The sequence below is a fragment of the Lissotriton helveticus genome, chromosome 1_1 (genome assembly GCF_964261635.1).
Source record: "Lissotriton helveticus chromosome 1_1, aLisHel1.1, whole genome shotgun sequence".
NCBI lineage: Eukaryota > Metazoa > Chordata > Amphibia > Caudata > Salamandridae > Lissotriton > Lissotriton helveticus.
This window is the reverse complement of record NC_136057.1, coordinates 1,462,474,279-1,462,498,431: the sequence shown is the minus strand read 5'-3', so window position 1 is coordinate 1,462,498,431 and position 24,153 is coordinate 1,462,474,279. Positions and strand designations below refer to the sequence as shown.

The 24,153-nt window shown below is 47.1% G+C and overlaps 1 protein-coding gene across 2 annotated transcripts in view; it reads right to left on the bottom strand.

Moving 5' to 3' along the window:
- LOC144827978 (peripherin-like) overlaps window positions 1-24,153 on the bottom strand; it is a 71,601-nt gene that overhangs the window by 20,686 nt on the left and 26,762 nt on the right. For both annotated transcript variants that reach the window (XM_078686129.1, XM_078686132.1), the window contains exons 4-5: window positions 9,567-9,731; window positions 7,227-7,352 (exon numbers count right to left, since the gene is read on the bottom strand). In XM_078686129.1, the coding sequence (XP_078542255.1) occupies window positions 7,227-7,352; window positions 9,567-9,731 (291 nt within the window). The remainder of the gene's footprint in view (window positions 1-7,226; window positions 7,353-9,566; window positions 9,732-24,153) is intronic.

Below are 24,153 nucleotides of genomic sequence, written 5' to 3'. Positions count from 1 at the left end.
TGAGGTTGTCAGGGCCGGACTGGGAAGGCAAACCAAACCTGGCAATTATGTTGGACTGGCAGAGGGAAGGGATGAGTGTTGGGGGTTGCTGGTGGGAAACACTTCTGCAAAATTGGCCCCCAGTAACAAAAACAGCCCCACCGGTCCAGAACTGCCCCCCACCCTTCCTTCCTACTGGGAAAACGACCGGTGTCCGCTACAGCCAGTCTGGCCCTGAAGGTCGTCAATATCTTTACAGCACAGTTGGAAAACAGAAACAAGAAACTGGCCCCAAGGTGCACTGTTATGGTCGCCAAAGTAGCAGAGCCAGTCCTAATCATCGATGGATTTAGGCCTAGATCTCTGTACTGGGGAGAGTGTTTGACATTGTTCAGCATTTTGTCCTTCACTTGTTCTTTTTAGGTCGAGCTGGTGTTAGCAGCGCGAAGCGCTGCATCCAGCAAATGACCTTATGTTATTCACTTGCTGGGAATGTTGGACAGGGGATGGGCACGCGCAAGCCCTCGGCGATTTCACCTCGTGGACGTGCACGTACACCCCTGCGCCGTGCACATCTTCTGTCCCACATTCCCAGCCTCTCGCAATCACGCGTGCACACACACACACAGCCACACTCACGCACACACACACACACTCACGCATATACACACACACACACAAACGCACGCGCACACACACACACACACACGCATGCACACACACACGCAGGCACACACACACACACACACAGGCACACACACCCGCAGGCACACACACCCGCAGGCACACACACGCAGGCACACACACACGCGCCGAGGGAGGGAGGGAGGGTTGAGTCTGCGTCTATGGGAGTGATCGAGAGTGGATTCCAGAGCCCACTCCTGCACGGGCCCCCGCGGGGCCTCCCTCTCACCTGCTTCTGATAGCCGCTCCTCACCGGGTAGCTGCTGTTGGGGACAATCATTCCTGGAGCGCCGGGTCCTCGGCTCCCGATGGGTGGGCGAGGGGCGGCACGGCCAGGGGCTCCCGAGCAGGGACAGGCTGACAACTTCCAGCCTGCTAACTTTCTGCGGCTCCTGCGGGGCCTCCGGCGGCTGCGGTGCACGGGCGGGGCAGAAGGGCAGCGGCGCAGGATTCTGAGCCCAAGCAGTATTAGGTATCCCATACAGTCCCGTAGCCCCTGCCCTTCGGCCGCCTCCGGGGCTCCGCCCTGCTAGCGCGCCATTGGCTGAGCGCCCCTCAGCGCTGGCTCGTCCCCAGAGCTCCCTGCTAGTCTTGCCTCTTACCGAAAGGAGTGTTTGGAAGTTTCTACTTGGCAGTCCATTCTAGGCCCCAAACCCCTATGCTAATGACTTGTTTCTTTAACTCGACCATAGCCTTCTCCGGACTGCACACTTTGTTCATTCTGTTGATGGGTTTCTGCCCCAAGTACCGCGGCGCTACTTTAAAACGCTTGTGAGTTCTGCGTTACAGAAACAAAGCATACCTCATCCAGGCGTGACTTGGGCATAGCTGCTAACTGAAGCTTGTCAGCAGGCACATAGGGCATCGGGTCGTGTCCTGGCGAGGTCGTGCACGTGGGTCTTGCAAGCGTGTGCCAAAGGAAGAACGGGGTACCTCCAGATAAAAGGTAGCCAGGGGGTGCGCACTGCTTTCATTTTGCTCCTTAGAAATTTCTACCATTACTTCTGTTGCACCATCCGAAATACCAGTTAAAGAACTCCAATCATTCCGAAACCGTCTACCTATAAACAGACAGGCAGCTCGTGGGCTAGCCTAGGTGAGGAAAGGGTTGCCACTCGGGAGAGAAGTTTACAGCACTGAAGGGAAGGGGAGGCACCCACGCGGGCGTGGGGAAGACGGACAGAACCGGTGAATGAAGGCACAGAACGGGAGTATTTGTGACAGGGTGAACAAGCATTTGCAGTGCAATAGGTCTCGCATTTTAGAAACTTTGACCTATTGGTAATGTAAATGACAATGTCTTTTATTATTGCAGGTTTTTAAAACACATAAATAAAAGGCATTGTCATTTACAATGCAAATAGCTAAAACTCTCGCAATTGCAAGACCTATTGCATTGCAAATGCTTGTTGCATTTGTCGCCCTAATTGGGACAGGTATACCCAGAAGTGGGTCCTGTACTCGCAGTGCCACCGGAGTCAAGCTGTTCTGGCTGATGAGGGGTGATAGCCTGAAACCAGTCCTGGGATGCTTGTTTCCAGTCTAAGGAAAACCTGGACTAGCAGTTCGGGCTGGACTGATTTGCATATAGCTGGGTCCAAACTGGAATGGCACGGTGAGAAAAAAACAATGGTTTTAGGCCCTTATCTCTGTCCTGGAGGTGAATGTTTGACATTGTTCAGCATTAGGTCCATCACTTTTTCTTTTTGCATTTGTTGCCCTGAGTGGGATGGGTATGCCCAGACATGGGTTCCGAGCTCGCCATGCCACCAGAGTCAAACTATCCTAGCGGATGAGAGGTGATACCCTGAAACCAGTTCTAAGATGCTTGTTTCCGGTCTAAAGAAGACATGGCCTAGCAGTTCGTGCTGGGCTGTTCCCATGGGGAGCAGGATCGAGACTGATTTGCATATGGCTGGGTCAAAACTGGAATGGCGAGCAAAAAAACTATGGATTTAGGACCAGAACTCTGTACCGGGGGTGAATATTTGACATTGTTCAGCATTCACTCCATCACTTGTTCTTTTTGCACGAATCAACACACAGGGCATCCGTCAACATTAGGGACTATGAACAGTTTGTGAAGCTCGTACCACAGCCTCATCTGGAGTGGACCAAGACCAAAATCTGCATCTGGCCACAGCCATTGACCTCATCATAAATAGGGAGATTGCAAAATATAGAGCCGCTTTCACAGCACCTAGGAGGGTACCGACACTCTAGTAGGCTGCCACACCGCTGTAAACCTGGGCCTCGTCTTCTTTGTCGGGGATGTCTACACTGACCTGGTGAGTGTGATTCTGAAAGAATTCCCATGCCTCTTCTAAGGTTTTCGTCCATCTGCGAACACTGAAGTCAAACTTCACATAGACCAAACTGTCTGTTCAGTAGCACTACAGCAGGGCCTGTACCCATTCACCTCAGACATCAGGTTGAAGAGGAACTGAGAAATCTAGAACACCTGGACATCACAGAAAAGGTGTCAAACTCAACTCCGTAGGTCTCCTCGACTGTGGTGGCACCCAACCCGCGGCAACCAACTATGGATTTAGGCCCAGATCTCTGTAATGGCCTCCGTGTGGATATGCGCCTCCTGAATGCCACCATCGAGCAAGAGCATCATCTAACACCTACCATGGATGATATAATTTCAGACCTCAACGGGCACAATGGTTCTTCAAACTGGACCTCAAAGTGGGATACCACCTGCTCGAGCTTGACCCTGCGTGTCGCTAGATCACCACGTTCTCCACCTACCTTGGCCTCAGGAGATACAAGCGCCTCAACTTCAGCATCTCTTCAGTGGCTGAAGTATTCCAGAACACAATACGGGAGGTACTGTCTGGCCTAGAGAGGATACAGAACATAAGTGACAACATAGTAATCTATTCCAATATGGTGAACACCACAGGCGGCTTCTCGGCAGCCTTACACATAAGAAGAAGTGCTCATTCTTCAAATAAACCATTGAGTTCTCTGGGTACATCTTCACCAACGATGGGGTGCATATGGACCCCAAGAAAGCAGAAGATATCTACAATGCCCCGGAACCACAAAATGCTTGAGAAAGTGACGCTTACTAGGAGGCCACCTACTGAGAGAGTCTCTGAGAGCATTAACAAAACTGGATGCCACCGGGAATAGACTGATCGAATTGAAGAGGCCTTTCAAAGTGTGAAGAGGGCACTCATGAGTGATGCCACAATGGCGCACTACAACCTGCACTGCAATATTGAGCTGCTGGTAGATGCCAGCCCGGTAGGACTAGGAGCGGTGATGATGCAAGAGGCAAGCCACCACAAATGGGCTCCAATTGCATTCACCTGCTAGGCCCTCTTAGAAACAGAATCTCCTCTGTGCCCAAATCGAGTGAAAGACCCTGGCCATCAGATGGGGCTGCTGCCAGGTCCACCTCCACCTATGCGGTGGAAACTTCAGTGTTGTAACTGACCACAAGCCGCTGGTACCACTCTTTGCAGCCATGCCCAGAAACCCACCATCACAAATTGGGTGGTGGGCCTTCCAGCCCCAGATGTGTAATTCCACGGTGACCCACAGGCCAGGAGCCCACAACCCAGCCAACTTCCAGTTGCAACACCCACCAGACAGGGGAGTGGCAAATAAGTATGCGGATGAATGGGCAGAGGACATTGTCAACATGGTCGTGTGCAGTGCATGCCCTGTGTGATGACCATGGAGGAAATCGGGACAGCAGTTGAGGCAGACCCCTATCTCCTGACAGCAAAAGACACCCTCCATGACCAATGATGAAACCATTTCCTGGACAGAGCAAACGCCTTGCAACTCCAATGACAAAGCCACCCTCACTCAGCTGTGGTGTGTCCTCCATGAGCTAAGCTACATTGGATGGGTTCCTGCTGAGAGACTCCTGAAGTGTGATTCCCAGAAGCCTATGAGGTTCCAATTGTGCCATGGCTCATCGGGGGCACCATGGCAGAGCAAGACCAGGCTGAGGACAAAAATCTGGTTCCCCCAGATGTATGAAATGGTGTACAACATGGTCAGTGCTTGTGCCCCCTGTCAAATCACAGGGAAGGGTATGTGCCGAGATGCTCCCTTGCCACATAGGATTGTCCTCAATGGCCATGGACTCACCTCAGCATGGATTTTGGCAGCTTCCCCCAAGGGAAGTCCACTGTTGTAATTATGGACGATCACTCCAAATACCCCGTCCACTGCATTAAAAATGCTGCACCAAGTGATAGACAAAACATTTGCGATGTTTGGACTGTCTGAAGTCATCAGAATGGATAATGGACCTCTGTTCCAGGATACTGAGTTTGAAAACTACCTTTTGCAGCCTTGGAGTGAAGCACAGGAAGATCATACCAGCCTAGCCCGAAGCCAATGGGAAGGCGGAGTGCTTCATGAGAACCCTTAACAAAACCCTCAGAAATGGGGGTCGACCTGGAGTCTGCCTGCACAGGTTCCTAATGGCGTATATCGACAAACACCTCATGGCACGACGGGGTGCACCCCGTAGACCTGCTCCTGAAGTGACCTGCTAGGGACACCATTCCCTCCAGTAGGTGCTGGCGGCCATCGGCGCTGAACAAGGAGGGGCAAAGGAAGCACTGAACCATCAACAAAAAAGACCAGCCTGCGCAGAGGGGCACGAGCACCAACTATCAAAGTGGGGGATCTGGTGTTTTTCAAGAATCATCACCCCAGCAACAAATTCAGACCACCCTATGAATGGGACCCGTGGAGAGTCGTCCACATGTAATAAACCATGGTTATGGTGTCACAAGGGAGTGAGATGGTGATTAGCAATGAATCATGGTGTAAAAAAGCGCATGGTGCAGCACACCCAGACACCGCTGAGCCCCGGCCAACACTCCCAAAAGAGGAGTGGGTCCAAGATGGAGGGGCAGTGACTAGTCCAAGGACCCCAATGCTAATTCAGGAAAGAAGCTCAAGAGAACGATTGGATTAAGCCCCTACTCCAGCCATTGATCAATCAGCAAGGGGGTGTGTTACGGAGAGCAGTCTTGAGGGGGTAACGGATGCCCGGAGCCGGACAACAACATCATACCACCTGAGGCTAAACCCAGAACCCAGTTAAATCCTCAAAGACTATACATAGGTGGCCCAAAGAGACCTTTCCAAGGACTAACCTGAGGCCTGCTGTACAGTGCCACCCGGCCTCTACCTATATAAAAAGTGTATGGACCCACCATAGAGGCCAGGCATGGCTGATAGCGATAAATAAATGAGTGGTGGACCATTCGAGGCCACACCCTTATAGTGAAAGTTTCGGTGTTGGTGTACAGTTATTTATGAGTCCCTGGGTTTAGTCCGCAGGCCCTTTACAGTCAGATCCCCCTTAAACTTGAGATTCCTGGACTGGGATCAACTTGTTAGCAGCTGATTTATTAACAGTGCCAAAGTTATTCGACTCCTGCATTTTTACCCTGTCATCTAATCTGTTATCTAAACGTGATCAGGGCCTGCCAAATTTCATGCAGATCTGTGCTAGAGTACCAAAGTCTCTGGCATATCAAAGAGTATATTTTCCCTCTTTTGTTTGGTCAGCGTAAACCTTGGCACAACAAGAACGAAATAAACATGCTATCAGATTGTCAAATTTCATGCGAATTCATGAAAGGGTATCACAGCTATTAGTAAAAGAGCTCTGTCTGAGCACCTCCTTTGTAAATGCGCCTCACTTGATGAATTCACACAAATTTTTATAAACTAAAGCGAGTTGAACATGCTAAATGTCTGCCTAATTCCATCTAGATTTGTCAAATGGTAAAACATATATAAGCAAATCAGTATACAGTTCACTGGTGGCGATAGTGTAGTAATGGTGGAATTTCTATAGGAAAGGCATTTTTTTCTTAATAACTGCGGTGCCATTCTACATAGCTGCATGAAACTTTCCCAAATAAGTGGATCCACTTTGGGTGCTTCAAAGTAAGTTTTGTGCAGATCCGTCAAGCGGGGGACAACAAAAATTGGGCTGTCCCAAAAGCATGATTTCCCAGATTCATTCCCAACTGGGGCCCTGAGCTTCAATACAGGAAAATGGCTTCAAGGAATTGCACCAAACTTAACACAAAGTTATAACTTTACTCAATGATGGCGCTTGTTTGCTTTAGTGTAAATCCGTTCATTAGCTTTTGAGAAATTAGTATTTAATGAGGTGCTCGTGTAGGGATATATTTTAGGTATCTCTAGACTGTTAATATGGGGTATGTATATTGCTCATGACGTCAAAATAAGTTACAGCACCTAAAAGGAAAATGTAATTAAATAACAGATTATTAAATCAATGAAATATAATACATTCATAGTCATCCCTTTCTCAGTAGTAAGAGTAACATGAAATCTAATGTTATATGTAAGCTTAGTTATAACGTTTGTTATTGCACCTGTCGCAGTAAGGGTGAGAGCATGACCATTGCACTTTGTGTGCAAGTTATGGAGGATAGATAGATAGATAGATAGATAGATAGATAGATAGATAGATAGATAGATAGATAGATAGATAGATAGATAGATAGATAGATAGACTCCAGCCTGGGGGTTGTACTTACAGTTCCCTTTAACCCATCAATCTCACAGTTGAGGCTCTGGATCTGACGCCGCATATCATTCGACTCCTGCTTGGCCTGCCGAAGGGCTTCTGTGTTACGGTTTGCAGCATCTGAGAGGTCAGCAAACTGTGAACCAATGACAAGATGTGGTACAGTGAACAAAAGAGAATAGACTTATGTAACAGATGGGTACATGTAAGGGGAACCGAACATAGAGAAAGGAATAAGTAAGGATATAATTCTTTACATTTGTAACACATGCACATGACCAAAGAAGAGCCCCCAGGGATGGGAATTATGGGGATACTAGCGGCTACATGGTAAAGAAGTAAAAAGAGGAAAGATATCAAGAATACAAAAGGATGAAACGGTGCGAGATCAACATTTTAAGACAGACAATGAATGAAAGAGAAGTCAAACAACAAGACAAAAGATCAGAACATAGGTAAAATATGGGAAGAAAAAGAGGAAGAAAGATGAAAAGACACAAAGTGAAGAAAGGAAAAGGACAATGAAAGATAAAGGAGAATAGAAAGATGAGGAAAGTTAACAAGAAAGAGAAGAAACAAAAAGGTCAGAGTGATGAAGTAAGAAAATGCAGGAAGAGGGGGAAAGACTATAATAACATAAGGACAGTAAAGACGAATGGGGGGTGGTAAGTAGATAGGGTGCCAATCTACCTAAAGAGGTTTGCAGAATGGCACTCTGTTCGTCCTAACTCACTTTACAATGCAGTCAACCCTTACCTTCCAATCTACCGTCCAATTTCTTTCTAGGAATAATGTATAATCCCACCTAATGCCCTCCTTAACCTCTATCCTGCCCTTCCTAGTAGGGGTTGAGCAAAAAAAACGAAGAGGCAGATCAAGCACAAATCACTGAAATGTTGCTGCTACCCCACTACCTGCCACTGATAACAAATGAGGCAGAAAGCAGTCACTTAACAAAAAAAGAGGGAGAAGGAGGATATGGCTAGGTTCAACCTCCTGAATTATTAAAGTACAAAGTAAAGATCCGTGTGTTATGGATCATGAAAACCCATCCAGGGAAGGTTTTTTGAGGTAATCCCAGATTTTGGGTGTATCTCATCAGAAAAGAAAATTTATTTTCTTGAGTCCGCTCACTTACCCAGGGTTGCCCCTAGGTGACATGCTTCATCATTGGGGCCATCCCAAGCATCTACTGCTTGAGGTGTGCTGCAACTTGCGAAAGAGACGTAGGAGCACTTTTTTTGTGAGACTATGTGTGGTACAGTGTATGGTGGAGTGGTGAGTAGTGATAGTAAAATTACCTAACTAGTGAGCTAAAGCTTTATTCCTGCTCCTAGCTGGTACAATAAAAAGGGGTAGATAGAAGAAAAAGGAACTGTTATGTAATCACAATCCCTAATATCCTGTCGACATGTTTCAAGGTGTCCCCTACACCTTTTCTTCAGGACAGCATGAGGGCTTGCCTCAAGTGTGCCACTACTATGTATAAGCCTAAAAATTTAAGGTAGTAACAATATTTTACAAAAGAAAACACACCTAATGTGTGTGTCTATATACATACGGTTAGCGCTGTAGCCGCAGTATTTTATAGTTTGCAATGTTATGCCCCATGGTCTGATCGGGTGGAGGGGCCTGGTGACATTGACCCCGGCTTGCCTCCGTCTGTATGACCTAATGTTCCCCGGCTCGACCGAATGGGTGAGTGAGGGGACTCAAGAAAATACATTTTCTTTTCTGATGAGATACACCCAAAATCTGAGATTACCTCAAAAAGCCTTCCCTGGCTGGATTTTCACGATACATGACACATGGATCTTTACTTTGTGCAGAAAGCAGTCAGTCATCCCAACAAGTGTGTCCTTCATTCATATCGTACACACTGGTTTGTATGCATATTTGATTTGTTTGGATCGGGATTCCTTTTGATGCCTGTACTGCAACTGTTACCTTCCTTTCCCTCAAATGGCGAAGCACTCCGATATCCTTCGGCATCATGTTCGCACTATATAAAACCTAATAAATAAATAAACATACCGCAAACTGCCCAGTTCGCGAAGAGTTTGTTTGGTTTATATTGTTCTCTCTGAACCACATTTCACCAGGGAGAACCACACAAATTGTATGAAATCTGCTCTCTCTGGGCCAGCTATCGGGTGATTTGGAGAGTTTAAATAGCCCAATATCACTGCTTTAGCAGTTTTAATAAGTGGATTTTACCCATTTTCCAACTCTGTACTTGTTTTCTCCCACCTCTACCTCGGAATACCTGAGGCTCTTCCTTGCTCAAACCAGCTGGTTCCTCAGCCCTACCTGCCACAGAGCCTCGCTTTCCACCATGCGCCGGCAGTACCTTGGATTTGTACCACTCCTCGGATTCCTGCTGGTTCTTCACAGCGATATTCTCGTACTGGCTGCGGATTTCCCGGAGGGCGGCAGTCAGGTCTGGCTGCTTCGTCGCCTCGATCTCCATGTGCAGAGGCTGGCTGTGAACCGTCACCTGGACATCATTCAACTCCTGAGCATCAAGGGAAAGTAGCAAAACATTATCTGAATGTCTCAATTCTCTCTAAAATTACTCGTAATTACCACAATAGTACTTGTAATTATTTGTTATTAAGAAGCATAATCCAGCATTTAGCAACGTTTTCTGAGTGCAAAATGCACCCTGGCTTCCAAAATGGACCAGAGGATGAATTGTGTGCTAAAAGATAACACTTAATGCTACATGACACAAACAGCCATAGCCAGCAGCAGCTTACTCTCTCCTAGCTCGTTGTTCCTGTGCTCCAACGGTAGGTTTTATGCCCCAAAATACTCTTAATTATTCAAGCTGGCGGGATCACATAATTTTGGCAATTTCACATTATAAGAGAAATGCGTAATTACTGAAATTACACTGTTTAATCCATGTAATTACAATTTCACCCAGGCCGAATATTTACTGGAGAGGAAAATGTGCGGTACATAGTGGGACAGGCAGAATTTTTTTATGGAAAGCACCAAAATCTGCAAGATATGCCTCATATTTCAGGAAGCGGATCCTAATGGGTGATATTTATCACACACATAAAATTCTGAAAACAGCTCTGCCAGATATTGAGTGCGATAATTTTTTGCATCCAACACCATGGTAATTGTAATCGAGACCCAAGCTGGTCTCTCCTTCATTTTGCATGGGCCTATATGGTAGCCCCAGCTCCCTTTTGGCTTGTCTCTACGCCCCCCTCCCCACCTTCTTCGTTTACCTCTATCCTCGTAGCCTATGTATCTATTCTAAACTGTTTTGCCCGAACTTTGAGACCTGAGCAACATGGCTAATGCCCGATAGAGTTGCTAGACAACTAATGAGGAGATTGGCCCTGGTTTCCCCCTCGACCGTCACCTACCCAGCCGGACATTGGACACAGTTCTCCCTCGTCTCCCTGCTATGGCCTACTTCCTCCCCTCCTTTCCTATAAATTCTCTCAACCTTGTTGTTTGTTCACTATACCTTACTATGCTATTGTAACGGATGTAATTTTAACGCAATGTGCCTCTGTTATAGTGCTCTGATACTGACGGGTAAAGCCAGCGCTTTATAATCCTCTTGATGTGCCTTATAATGCAACATTCCCCTGATTTTGCGCTCTGATACCTCCGGGTCTAGATAGCGCTATATAACCTTCGCAAATAAAATAAACGTAAAACTGTTTTTTCCTGATTGCGGAGACTTGAGCAACATGGCTGATGACCGGTGGAGCTGCTTGACAGCTAATGAGGAGATTGGTCCTGGTTTCCCCCTTGATCGTCTACTACCCAGCCGGACATTGGGCATTGTTCCTCCTCGCCTCCCCGCTATTACTCCTTCCTCCCCTCCCTCCTCGAATTACTGTAACATTGTTTAAGTGTACTGTACCCTATTATGCTCTTGTATCTGATAGAACTTGTAATGCAACGATTCTAAATGTAAATCGCTCTGATACCCTCTTGGGCAAAACTTTATAAATAAATAAGAGTAGTAAGTAATTATTTATTATCAGCGTCAGTATATGAAGTAGATTCTACAGGGTGCACTTGAATATAAAAATTGTTTCTTCATATTATGATTATCGTTTTGGCTTTTTATTTTATGAACTCCCTTACACAGTTCAGTGTTCCAACCTATCCTATTTTCTTACTCCAAAGCAAGGCACACTATTCTTTCTCAACAGCGTGCTTTTCTGACCCCCATAGGACTATGGCAGCATCTTACAAACCCACGTATCTTTATATTCTTGCAAATCAAAGTGAGACTAGTCATGTTCCAACAGCATTCAGGTGTATTAAGAAACAGTTTTGCAATTCCCTAATTGCGAATCCTTGCGATTTGCCATTAGGAAATCGCAAACCGGCATGTATGAAAGTATGTTGAGCACTTTCTGCGATTCTCAGTGGGTCGCAAATGATCTACCTCATGAATATTAACGAAGTAGGTCGCAATTTGTGACCCATTAGGATTCACAAAAATCATAGAGATGGTGGAATGCTGAGGTCAGCAGACCACCATGTCTGTGATTGCTTTTAAATAAAGCAATTTCTTTTTGTAAAGCAGGCTGTTTTCCTTAAAGGAAAACGGGCTGCTTTACAAAAAGAAACATGTAACATTTTCCTTTCATTTTTAGGTCTCGCCTACAGATCGCGCATGCGCTGCTTAGGAGACCTTTAGGCGTTGCTCTGCTCTTTTCGAGGCACATACTCGTGCTTGTGGCAGCATCCACCTTGCGGGAACGAGCAGGAGCGTGCCACAAGCACGAGTATGTGCTTCGAAAAAGAGCAGACTGCGTGCACACACACACACGCACGCACCACTCCCGGGCCAGCAAACACATGATTGCAGTGCCAGCAGTGTGTTTTTCTTTTACTGTGACAAGCACGTGTGTGGCGTGTGTTTCAAAATATCAGCATTATAACTAGTAGCTACCATCTTCGAAAGGCGCGTGCTTTAAGTTGACTCCTATGAACTGCTGTGTGTACATTAATGTGAAAGGGCAAATATGCTGCTTTTTCACTAATTAACCAGTTTATATTTTGTTCCAATAAACAAGCTTTAATTTAGAAAGGCGCCATTTCATCCTCACGTGCAGTTGACCAACAAATTGATTAAGTATGACACTGCTTTCTTGGTTCCTCAACAGGTGCACGTCCACCTGAATAATCGATGACGTTCCAATTTCCCACTGCAACAACAAAGGCATCGGTACCAGAACGCGGTAGATGAGAGGCATTCTTGACACAACGGGGGCTCTTGGAAGTCATAAAAACGCGTTTAAGAGGGCAGGAGAATGATTAAACAGCGTTATTTCTTTCATTTAACACTGTGACGACGGAACCTTGAAGTGCGCTGTTCTGCCTCAGACCGCGGTTTAACCCTTCGCTTGAAGCGGCGGCCATGCGAATCTCAGTCAAATGTAATTTTACTTTTACTTTAGTCGACGCCTTCCCGGCTCTATCTTCTGGTGCTTTTCAATACGTTTTGCCTGACTCTGATAAAGTCCCTGCTCCGCCCACAAGCTCGTCCTTCGCTAAGGTTTTTTTTTTTAACATTTCTTTTTTAGGTCTTGCTCTCACTTTTTAGTTATGTTTTATATTATTGTATGTGAAAGTTTTAACACATTTATTAGACTTTTCACGTACAATAATTTAAAACATAACTAAAAATCGCGCTCCACTCTCTTTTGCCTCTTTGTGCCCTCTCACTCCCTGTCCAGCTCTATGCCACAGCACCCTGCTTACTCCATGTCTCTACTCTTTACCCCGCTCTCACCCCATGCTTCCGGCACCCTCTGCCTGTCCGGCTCTATGCCACAGCACCCTGCTCGCTGTCTCTACTCTCTGCTCCCCTTCCCCCCTCACTCTCACCCGGATTTCCAGTAACTTCTGCCTGCTTAGCTCTATGCCACAGCACCGTGCCTCTACTCTCTGCGCCCCCCGCTCTCACTTTTTAGTTATGTTTTATATTATTGTATGTGAAAGTTTTAACACATTTATCAGAACTTTCACATACAATAATATAAAACATAACTAAAAACTTAAAAGATCCCGAAGGAAAGACCAATTGGCTATGCCAATGCTTGCTTAAGAGTAGGCAGTGGTCCGTGAAGTTACAAAACGCCATTTAAAGATTTTTTATGTGTAGGAAGGGGGACCTTCTGCACATAAACAATCTTCCCCTCAACACAGACCCCCTTGCACTATGGTGCAAGGGTACCTGCGTTAGCACTAGGCAGCCAAAGTTAGCGCCAATGCAAGGGGAAATGCAGCCCTCCACCATATCCTAGTAAATATTGTGCATTCCTGCGTTTCTAATGTGACGAAGCAGGTTGTTAGCGTTCTTGGCTTAACTACACGCTTCGCCACTTTATTGTATATATGCCCCTAAGTTAGTAGATTTTTCCACATCCATTTTCTCTGGTTGCCTGGAGACCCAGGACAGGGTTTTCCAGGTGTAATTCCAGACAGAAAATGTGGCTTAGGCTTTGGGAGCAGCAATATCAAAGCTTCAATTGCCATTTTGCATCTGATGAGGCATTCAATGCTCTCCCCTGCCAAACATTAACTTCCCCTTCCCTCCCATACTCCCTCAAACCCCCTCACCCATACCCCATCCAGAGGTCTCTGCAACATTTACCACCTGTTCAGAGCAGGTAGTAACTGTATGTGTTGAACTCCATCGAATTATTGGGAATTCCTTGTGGATTTATGGCCCTAAAAGTCAGTTCCACCCAGTAATTCCCTGTTCCATGGGATTTAAGTTGTACTTTATGTTACTGGGATGATTACACTGAACAGTAAATGCAAACTAGTACATCCACCTAATAACCAGGGCCAAAGCATCTTCCTGCTCCAGACTGTGACCTACGAAGTTACAGGAGAAGGAAGGGATACATTATATGAGCAGCTACACAGCACCAACCTAGCCACATATGGATGCAGGGTGCTCTATACATACACACCAAAAAAGAGAGGCTTATCATAGAAGGCCCGTCCATCCATATGGAAACATACACTAGATAGAGATGCTGTCAAATTATTAAAATGATACAAAATGGCCATGGATGGTAGTTGGAGACATGAGCAGTAGCCGTGCAACTTTTGAAAGGCAGGGTGGCCGCCTGTTGCTGTACAAATACACCTTGTGGACAAGGAAAGAAGAGGAACTGCAATTAAGTTTGGCAACCTGAACAGAAACTACACAATCTTCAAAAAGCTCAGATTCCACAGACTTCTGTTAGGCCAACATTTTGAGCAGTGGCTTGCACCTCTCTCAGGCTTCAGAAATCCACTGAACTCCAGTGAGAAGAGTCCTAGGCGGGTCATGGATGAAGCCTATTGAGGCTGTCACTCTGCTGTTGACATATGGAGGCATCAAGTGCTTGGTATGTTGCTGCCCTGACCTTAAGGATGAGTTGGCCCATCCCGTATTACCGCTCTGTCCCCACCGCTCCATGAGAGTCCAATAGCTTTTCTTAGCTAGAGGCCTTTGCTCATTCTAGTTTACATAAAGAGGCCTCCCCCTACCCTTTTATGTTATCATTATATCTGACAAACACTGGTAAAGATGCATGTAGACAAGATCATCACTGATTTATATAGATTGTTTGGACTTTTGGACTGTCAAGGAAGTGAAACTGACAACTCACATGCAGTTACTCACCAAGGAAAGATTATTTCAACCAATGTTTAGAGTGTGACATGCCATTTGCTTGCTGTGTTTGCATCTCCCACTTTGAGGAACATTTGTCTGTTTGTGCTATGCAAGTTGTACATACAAAAAGCTTGTGGGACATAATATTGTTTATGTTGTTTTATATTGCTTGCAGCCTTGTGCAGGCCTTAGGCCTACAGCCATACGGGCTAAGCATGTGGTTGCTGTATTTTGTTTATTTTTCTGAAAGATGCTGTTTGCATAGAAAAGTTATTTCCCTGTAAATAAATGCACATTTGGACCAAGCAAGGATATAATCTGTTATGTTTCTGAAAAGTGCAGCCATGTCTATAAACAGATCTCGTGACTGTAAATGAATACACTTATTATCTATCACAGGACACTGTGTAACTGTGGATGTATGTAGCGCTAATGCCGTGCACTTTATTTATGTCATGCACTATACCAATAACTTCATGTATTCTTGTGTTATTTGTCCCCCTCTCTCCTACTGCCTTACCTCTGCAGTCATATCATTCACCAACCAGCATAGATTATCTTTCCAGTTCCACAAGTATACTTGGAGTATAGTGGAGAAGTGTGGCTCAATGGTTAGAGCGGCAGACCCTGATGTAGAGGTCTGGCCCGGGACCAGGGTTCAATTCCTGCCTCAGCGGCTCTTGGACTCAATTTCCCCAGACCTGATAATTCTCGCCTCGGTGCCTAGTCTAATCATGGGTCCCACTCTGTTGAAAATTAGTACGTTTTGGTGAACATTATCTGCGCCATCTTGCCTCTTCCCCTGATGCCACACTTTTGTCGTGCGCGCCCGCCATTTTAAGATGCCCCGATCAGAACAAACCCTTTTGCATGCCGCTGGCCCCTGACATAGCCCTTTGCCTTCGCTAAGCCTGCACGCTGACCACCCCCTGCTTGCACCTGCCTTGAGTCATAAACCCCTCTTCGGCGCTGCTCTGCCCCAGGCCCTCATCCTGTTCCCAGCGCGACACCTCCCTGCTTTCCTTTCATGATCTCCGGCCCTTAGATGCAAACCCCCTTTTTCCCCGTGTGCCCGTTTTGTCCTCCCCGTTCCCAAGCCGACACCCAGCTCTGCCGATACCATCCTTGCCCCTCCCCGTACAATAGAAAGCTTCCCCCATCAAAGAATCCCCGGGTTGATCAAAGCCCCCACCCCATGAGACCCGATCAAACCCCCCCACATTCCGTGAATCGGCGGATTATCCAGCTGCGCGATGCTCATCACCTGTTGTGACTAGGGTGGGGACTTCAACTGTAAATGTGTATGGGAACGGGCCCAAAGGGGAGTTCCGAGAATGTCTTTTCCGTACATCAAAGCTTTAACATGTATGTGTAATCTACAATAAAGTCATAAATGTGTGTATAAGAGGCCAGGCCTCAGGAATACAGTTAGAGCACCTCAGAACGATACCTTCTGTCCGTTTTGTTGTGTTCTCCTCCGGAGAGAATAAAAAAACCTTGTTTCCTGCTTTCCAGTCTCCAGCGCCTGCCTCTTCATTTGATTTGATAACTAGAGGGTCACAGAGGCAATACCGCCGGGCAAATATCGATTGTCCCCGACCCGATTGAACTTTTTACAATTGGCGTCCCAAGCGTGGGGCCCATCAGCGACTCGTGGATCCAGTGGGAGAGGTCCCGACGACAGAGTGAACGACTGCAACGATCGGGAGAGCTCTTGCCCAATAGACCCTCGTCTGGCAGCCGATCATCCGAACTTCACTAGTTCCGAACAGACCTCTCTCGAGTGATCTACGGTCCTGACTGGGAACCATCAGGAGTGCCGTGAGAAATACGAGAAAAAGAGGACGATCGGGCGCTGGATTCGGAAGACAAGAAACTGTCCACATGGTCCGGGTAAGGTCGTGTAATCACGACAAGTTGCGGAAAATTTGTTTGATTGCTTGATTGTTCAAAATACTAGTATTGCTCGTTTTATTTTTATTTTTTTTATTTGGAGATTCACTGTCTGCAAACGGAGAAACAACAGGCTCTCTCTCTTTGCAAGCAGTGGAGGATAGGTAAGGGTAGCAGCCGTGCTTGTTTTCTTTCTCCCCCACTCAATAATTGCTTGAAACTGAACTGTTGTTCGCAAAAATATTGTTTCCTGGAGATTCCCTGTCTGCAAACAGGGAAGTGACCACCCTTTTTGCAGATAGTGAAAAGGGTAGGTAACGCAGATCTTTGCGGACCTACTCATTCTCCCCATTGTTATTTGTTGGTCTTTTGGTTTTTTTTGATCCATGAGGTATTCACTGCCTGCAAACAACGTAGAATAGAAATATTCTGTCTAGTCTTTGCACCTAGTGATAAGATAGGCAGTGCTGACTTTTTAGTCCCTCGTTACGAGCCGTCATGTCTGTCTTCTCCCCACTGATAAATAGCCTGTTTAGCCCGGACCGGGTGTTAGAGGTGGACCATATAGCTCCACTAGAAGGCACCCCTAATAAGGACATGTTCATAAACTATGGGTTAGTCACCATAGCTTATAATAAATTATGGCACAGGTATACCGAAGATAGCCAAGACAAACAGTGGCCACTGGCAGGATCCTTTGACCTTGATAAAATAGAAACGTTAGAAATAGCCCTTCGAAATAATAAGACAACGCCAATTATGCTCGACAGTCTCGGTATGTGGCGCAGAAAGGCCATGCAACGACAGAGAAAAGACGAGGACAAACAAAGTAGAGAAATATATCGACAGGACAACCCCAGGACACCGCTACCCACGACTTATCCCCCGACACTATGCAAAGGACGACCAGACTTAGGGTCAAACCAATGCGCTTTTTGTAGGTATGTCGGACACTGGAAAGCCCAATGCCCGACTCTACTGAGCGTGAGTAAAGGCAAAGGGCCGACAGGAACGACAGACCGGCAGTACGAGAAAAAGCGCGAGACAAAGAAGAACCCGACTTACATAGACAGACCAGGCAGAACCACCACGTTTGATTATGCCCGATGGCACAGATTTCGCCAGGAAAATCTCAGCGGCATGCTCAAGTTCTCCTAGGTCGGGCAACGTCAAGACGGGAACCCAGCCTCGTTTCAAATTCACAGACAGAAAGGGATAATTATGACCAATAACTGTTTTATATTCGTCTTGAGTCTTTGTATGTCGTATTTGTACTGTCCCCCGTCTGAGTTTGTGTGTATGTAATGTACAAATCTGCGTCATCCCTCTACACGTGTTTCCGTGTTACTCAACCCCTGTTAGCAGAAACTTAGCATAAAAAGCAACCTGGAAAGAAAGAAATGGTAAAACAAAATCCGTAGACCATTAATGAACTTGAACTTTTAATTTAACACAACAAACAAGGAATAATAACGGTAAAACTGTAGAAAATGAAAGTCAAACAGAACATTCGCCCCCCCCCCATTCTGGAACCTTCCAAAGTAGGGCAGGGTTACGGCTACGCCCAACCAACGGCAACCCATATAAGGCGAGCCCGGCCGCCAACTCTTGGTCAGGAAATCTTAACGTATGGGGGAGCCGGAGGAGAGGCAGGAGCCCGCAGCCTGGGCATTTGCAGGTAGTCCCGCCACATGTCTCCTTGGCCGGCCGCAACGGGCCTGGAAAGACTAAAGTGGTCCCGCCACATGTCCGGAGAAGAACGAGGCACCTCTTCCTTTTCTCTTCCGTCACAGACGCAGCAGTCCTGGACGGCGGGATGCCCTGCACGTACCTCCACAACAATTTGTCCAAGTTGGGCTGGGAGGGAGAGGCGACGCGGACGAGCCTCTCCCACCTCCACCGGTAGGAGGTTTCCCAGCCCCTGGCCCGACGCCGAACACCCCCAGTCAGGCGATGGTGCCAATACTTCCACAGCACCGAACACACCATGGTGGCGCCCCAGTACTTGCGCAGCACCGAACGTGCAATGGTGGCCATACTCCCACAGCACCGAGCACAGGACTTGGGGAACACCGGATGTGGAGAGGCCTTCATGCGGGGCGATGAAAAGGAGCGGCATGGAGTGCACCGGGAGAAGGAGACGATGCGGACGAGTCTCCCTCGCGCCCCCCCAGGTGAGGGCATCACAGCCGCACCCCAGCTGAACGTCCCGCTTTCACAAAACAGAGCTCTTTTCCTTTCACTCCGAAGGGTCTCTTCCACTCTTGCAAACTCGACGAGAGTGGCCCCTGTAGGGCCTCAAAATGGCGTCTGGATCCGCTGGAAGGCGGGCCCCGGCCACTAGAGTAACTTTGTCCAGCAATATAACTCGAACATTTGCCCCCTGGAGCACGAGCCCCCATCTCCGACAGCATCTCCGCAGCCTTGAAGATCCTACAAAGGTCCCCGGCGGAACCTTCGGCCCTCGCAGGATTCCGGTAAGGGACGGCTGCCTTGATCGCCAACGAAACAAACATGACATTGCCACACCTTCCGTTAGCATGAATTCTAGAACTGCCGAAAAGGACTCTGGTCCAAACTGCCAGTAATGGGAAACATTTCCCCTGATGCTGCTTCCGGACTGAGCCGGCCCCGCCCAAAATGGCGCCGGTATCAATCGGAACTTACGAACGCCTCGTGGTGTTCCTTCGCACTAATATAAACTTGATGTTCTGAGATTTTTTGTGATCCTTTGTACACTTGGCTAGAAAAGGCAAGGAGAACTCACTCGACGAACAGTATGAAAGAATCCCCATTACAAATGTTGATTACAAATGTACAATGTATTATATTTTTTATAACTGATGTAAACCTCATTTACGACACACACGTACGGTATGCATATAGGAAATCTGATTACAGCTATTATGATTATGCTTCTAAATTATGAAAATAAATGCCCCCGAACCCCCAGCCAATTAATAGACGTTTTAGTTTCTTACAAATGAATGAGTAAAACTTTCCGATGTTTTTATTGCCGCAAACGACACCCCCCACTGTACGCACTTTAGCCATTGCCACGACCGGCCAAATACGACCGCACCCTCATAGTCCACATGCTGAAATGATTTTGAAAAATAAAGTTTTTGAAACTATGGACGGGTATTGCATGCTTTATTTTAAAAATGTGGGATCGGTGGGAAAGTTCTTTTCCGTGCACCCTACTCTGCTCTCTCTTTAAGGTTAAAAGAAGATGGTTGCCCAGCCCTGGAGGACGGATCGGATCGACAACACGACACTCCGCCTTCAAAGTACGCGACTGACCCATGGACTCTCGCGTAGAGGAAGACCTTGACTTCCAAGGATGGGTAAAACGAACGGTGTAAATGAGGGAATGTAAAAGGAGGGTGAAATAAAATAATGTAAATGTTATAAAGTACAACGTTCCAAAGTATCAGGGAACGGAGCTGACCCAAGAACCGAAGAACCTTAGAACGCCACAGCGTTGAAAGAGGTTTAAGGATCCCGATAGTAAATTACATCCTCTGACTAGATACCTCGCACTAGGCACCTCTGGTTTCCTTTTTACGTTTCCCCGCACACGACCTATATGGACACACTACCCCCCTCGACTCCAGAAACCCTATCCCCGGGGACCCTGCCCCAAGGAGGAAAGACGAGTAAGAGGTAAGTAAAGGACTTATGAATCCATGTATTTGAATGCGCGCGAATGCTGTCTCCCCCACCCCCCCCCTTTTTTCCTCCCTCTGCAGGTTACATCAGAGATTACAGCCAAGGTGTGGCGAAGATCTGAGACCTTGCCATGTCTAAATACACGAAACGGACTAGCGCCGCAGGGTGGTGTCTAAGCACGCCTGCAAACTACTCACGTATCGAACAAACCCGAAAAATTAGCACAACCTGATAAAAAGTGATCACCCTTAAACCAGACCGGACGAATGAACCCATGTCACGTATGATGCGAAACTGTGAGGGAATGTGTGTGTGTGACTGAGACGTTGACCCAACTGGTCGAAGGACCGAGAATGCGAGAAAGTGCGACAAAATGGTACCTCCTTTCTTCTTTCCTTTTTTCTCAAGGCACGTCCCCTCTACCCTGTCTAATGCTCAAACTGCATGATTACAAGATTCTAACCCAGACCCGTGAATGCCCTTTACTGTGTAATGCACTAAATAGCCTTTCTTGAATACACTGCCACCCTCTCTGTTGCACGTGTACTATTTAGCCTGCCGTTACGCTCTCTCTCTCTCTCTCTCTCTCTCTCTCTCTCTCTCTCTCTCTCTCTCTCTCTCTCTCTCTCTCTCCCTCTATTTTTGCGCTCCCACTCTTCCGAGTGATTAACCCCGAAATTGGCAGATTGCCACCCCTAGCACACCACCTAATTGGCTTCAAATACCGTCAGTATTTGCACAAAAACTAGTCTTTAATACAATCACCCTGAGACCGCGTCATTACCTCTCCTTTTCCGCTAGAAGTCAATGAGCCAAGGTTGGGCCGTAAGAAAAAGGACAGGTAAGACGGCAGAGGTTCCCTAATCTGGCTCGAAATAAGGGAACTACATGTCAACGGCTCCTATAGTATAAAACAAGGACCTCAGAATACGCGACCCTCCCCTCCCCGAATTGTCGCAATACCCAAGCCGAAAAAATGATCACCCCCGTTACCTCCCCTGTATATGTCCCTGGTTGTTTCCCATAAAACCCCTGTCCTTCCTGATTAAGTAATCGGGCTGTAAAAGGTTACGTAGGATCCAGAATGATGTTTTACAAGGTTAACAGATTAGCCCAAGGTAAAGAAATCACCGAAATGAACCCCGTAGTAGTTTAAAAGCAGGATGCATCTATAGAAAGGAAATGTTTTAGCCATGTTCGCCTCTCAGCAAAATACCTGTGTAGTAAATAATTGTAAAGGAAAGTCATAGTAAATCCAACAAGCCCGTCACCGGTCATTCATATGTCAGTCGTGAACACTATTATAACGGGCATTTTCATTCTTTGCCTGGAGCTGGGAGAGAAATAGACTTTTTGATTATCTTCATTTGCAAATTTTCTAAAGACTATCTTTTCAAACTTGTTTAAGGGTACTGCTGTTGGAGGAGAGAAGGACCGGATGTGGGAGCACGAGGCCTGACTGCAGACTAAGGAACACCTGCGACATTAGCCAAGGCGAGACCACGACAGAAAAGAGCTGCAGGACGAGGCACTGTTTTCGACAGCATGAAAAGAAAGGGTCGACCTGATGCCCCTGCTCGACGTCCAGTGCCTGTCGACAAGTCCCCGCTCTCTGAATTCGGTCACATGCTCGCCTATTTGAAGTCTCTCGTTCCCCTAGTTTGTTCCTAATTTGGCCTTGCTCCATCCCCCTTTCCCTCTGACCTACCCTATGGACTGTTTTGTACGCTCTTCTTCCATCTGAACTTTCTGACTATCACCTCAAAGGACACAGGGCGAAAAGGACCTTCCCGGCCAGAAAACGCGAGGAAAGGGTCGTGCCCTGCAACGCAGAACTTAGAACAGAGCTGGACTCGTAGCTCCACCGCCGGTGCTCAACAGCGCCAACGAAAGACCACAAAGAACAATGAGAACTCGTAAAACTTCGAACATTTGACATCCACAATCACCGTTTTTGCTATGCCTCATTTCTCTCCCAGCCGCCATTGTATTGATCCTGCTCCAATCCGAATCTGAAATATGTAATAACCTGCCAGTTCACGTTATGATATGTACTTGCTGCTCGCTACAGAACCGTTTTTTGTATTACATTCCTATGACTTTCCTGCTGAACAAGTTTATCAAAGTTTATCAAATAGGCCCACCTCCTAAAAACTAGAAATCTCAAAATGTATTGTTTACAATTTTTTCATCTAGGGTTCCTACCGTTTTCCTTCTCATGCCCACCACAATCGACCCGAGTAGAAAATGAACCAGCAAGATGTCTTGAATATGTTAAAGGGAGGACTGTTGAAAATTAGTACGTTTTGGTGAACATTATCTGCGCCATCTTGCCTCTTCCCCTGATGCCACACTTTTGTCGTGCGCGCCCGCCATTTTAAGATGCCCCGATCAGAACAAACCCTTTTGCATGCCGCTGGCCCCTGACATAGCCCTTTGCCTTCGCTAAGCCTGCACGCTGACCACCCCCTGCTTGCACCTGCCTTGAGTCATAAACCCCTCTTCGGCGCTGCTCTGCCCCAGGCCCTCATCCTGTTCCCAGCGCGACACCTCCCTGCTTTCCTTTCATGATCTCCGGCCCTTAGATGCAAACCCCCTTTTTCCCCGTGTGCCCGTTTTGTCCTCCCCGTTCCCAAGCCGACACCCAGCTCTGCCGATACCATCCTTGCCCCTCCCCGTACAATAGAAAGCTTCCCCCATCAAAGAATCCCCGGGTTGATCAAAGCCCCCACCCCATGAGACCCGATCAAACCCCCCCACATTCCGTGAATCGGCGGATTATCCAGCTGCGCGATGCTCATCACCTGTTGTGACTAGGGTGGGGACTTCAACTGTAAATGTGTATGGGAACGGGCCCAAAGGGGAGTTCCGAGAATGTCTTTTCCGTACATCAAAGCTTTAACATGTATGTGTAATCTACAATAAAGTCATAAATGTGTGTATAAGAGGCCAGGCCTCAGGAATACAGTTAGAGCACCTCAGAACGATACCTTCTGTCCGTTTCGTTGTGTTCTCCTCCGGAGAGAATAAAAAAACCTTGTTTCCTGCTTTCCAGTCTCCAGCGCCTGCCTCTTCATTTGATTTGATAACTAGAGGGTCACAGAGGCAATACCGCCGGGCAAATATCGATTGTCCCCGACCCGATTGAACTTTTTACAACTCTTTGACTCTGGGCAATAGCTTGCTTATTTATTTATTTATTTATTTATACGAAATTTATAACGCGCTCAGTTACCCATGAGCATCCCAGCGCTTAATCTCCACAACGGCCCCAGCAGTGCTTGGATGCCTGGCTTCACCTTGGGGGTGCCCAGGAGTGGACATTTCACAGGAAAAGCGATACAAAAGGGGATGATGGACGGAGCGTTTGAACAAATCAAACACTCACTCCCAGTCAACTGATCTGGGTTTAATCCATCACCATTCTTTAGTTCACTCAGCCACCCCAGTTCAGACATGGCTATATGCAAATCAGTCTGACCCTGTGCCTCGTGGGAACAGTCCAGCCCGAACTGCCAAGCCATGTCTTCCCTGGACCGGAAACAAGCATCCTGGGACCGGTTTCGGATTCATAATCCTCATCAGCCAGGCTATCTTGAATCCAGTGGCCAAGTGAACAAGAGACTCACGTCTGAGCATACCCTGCCACACTTAGGGCGAACAAAGCGATACAAAAGTGTGGCAGGGTATGCTCAGACGTGAGTCCCTT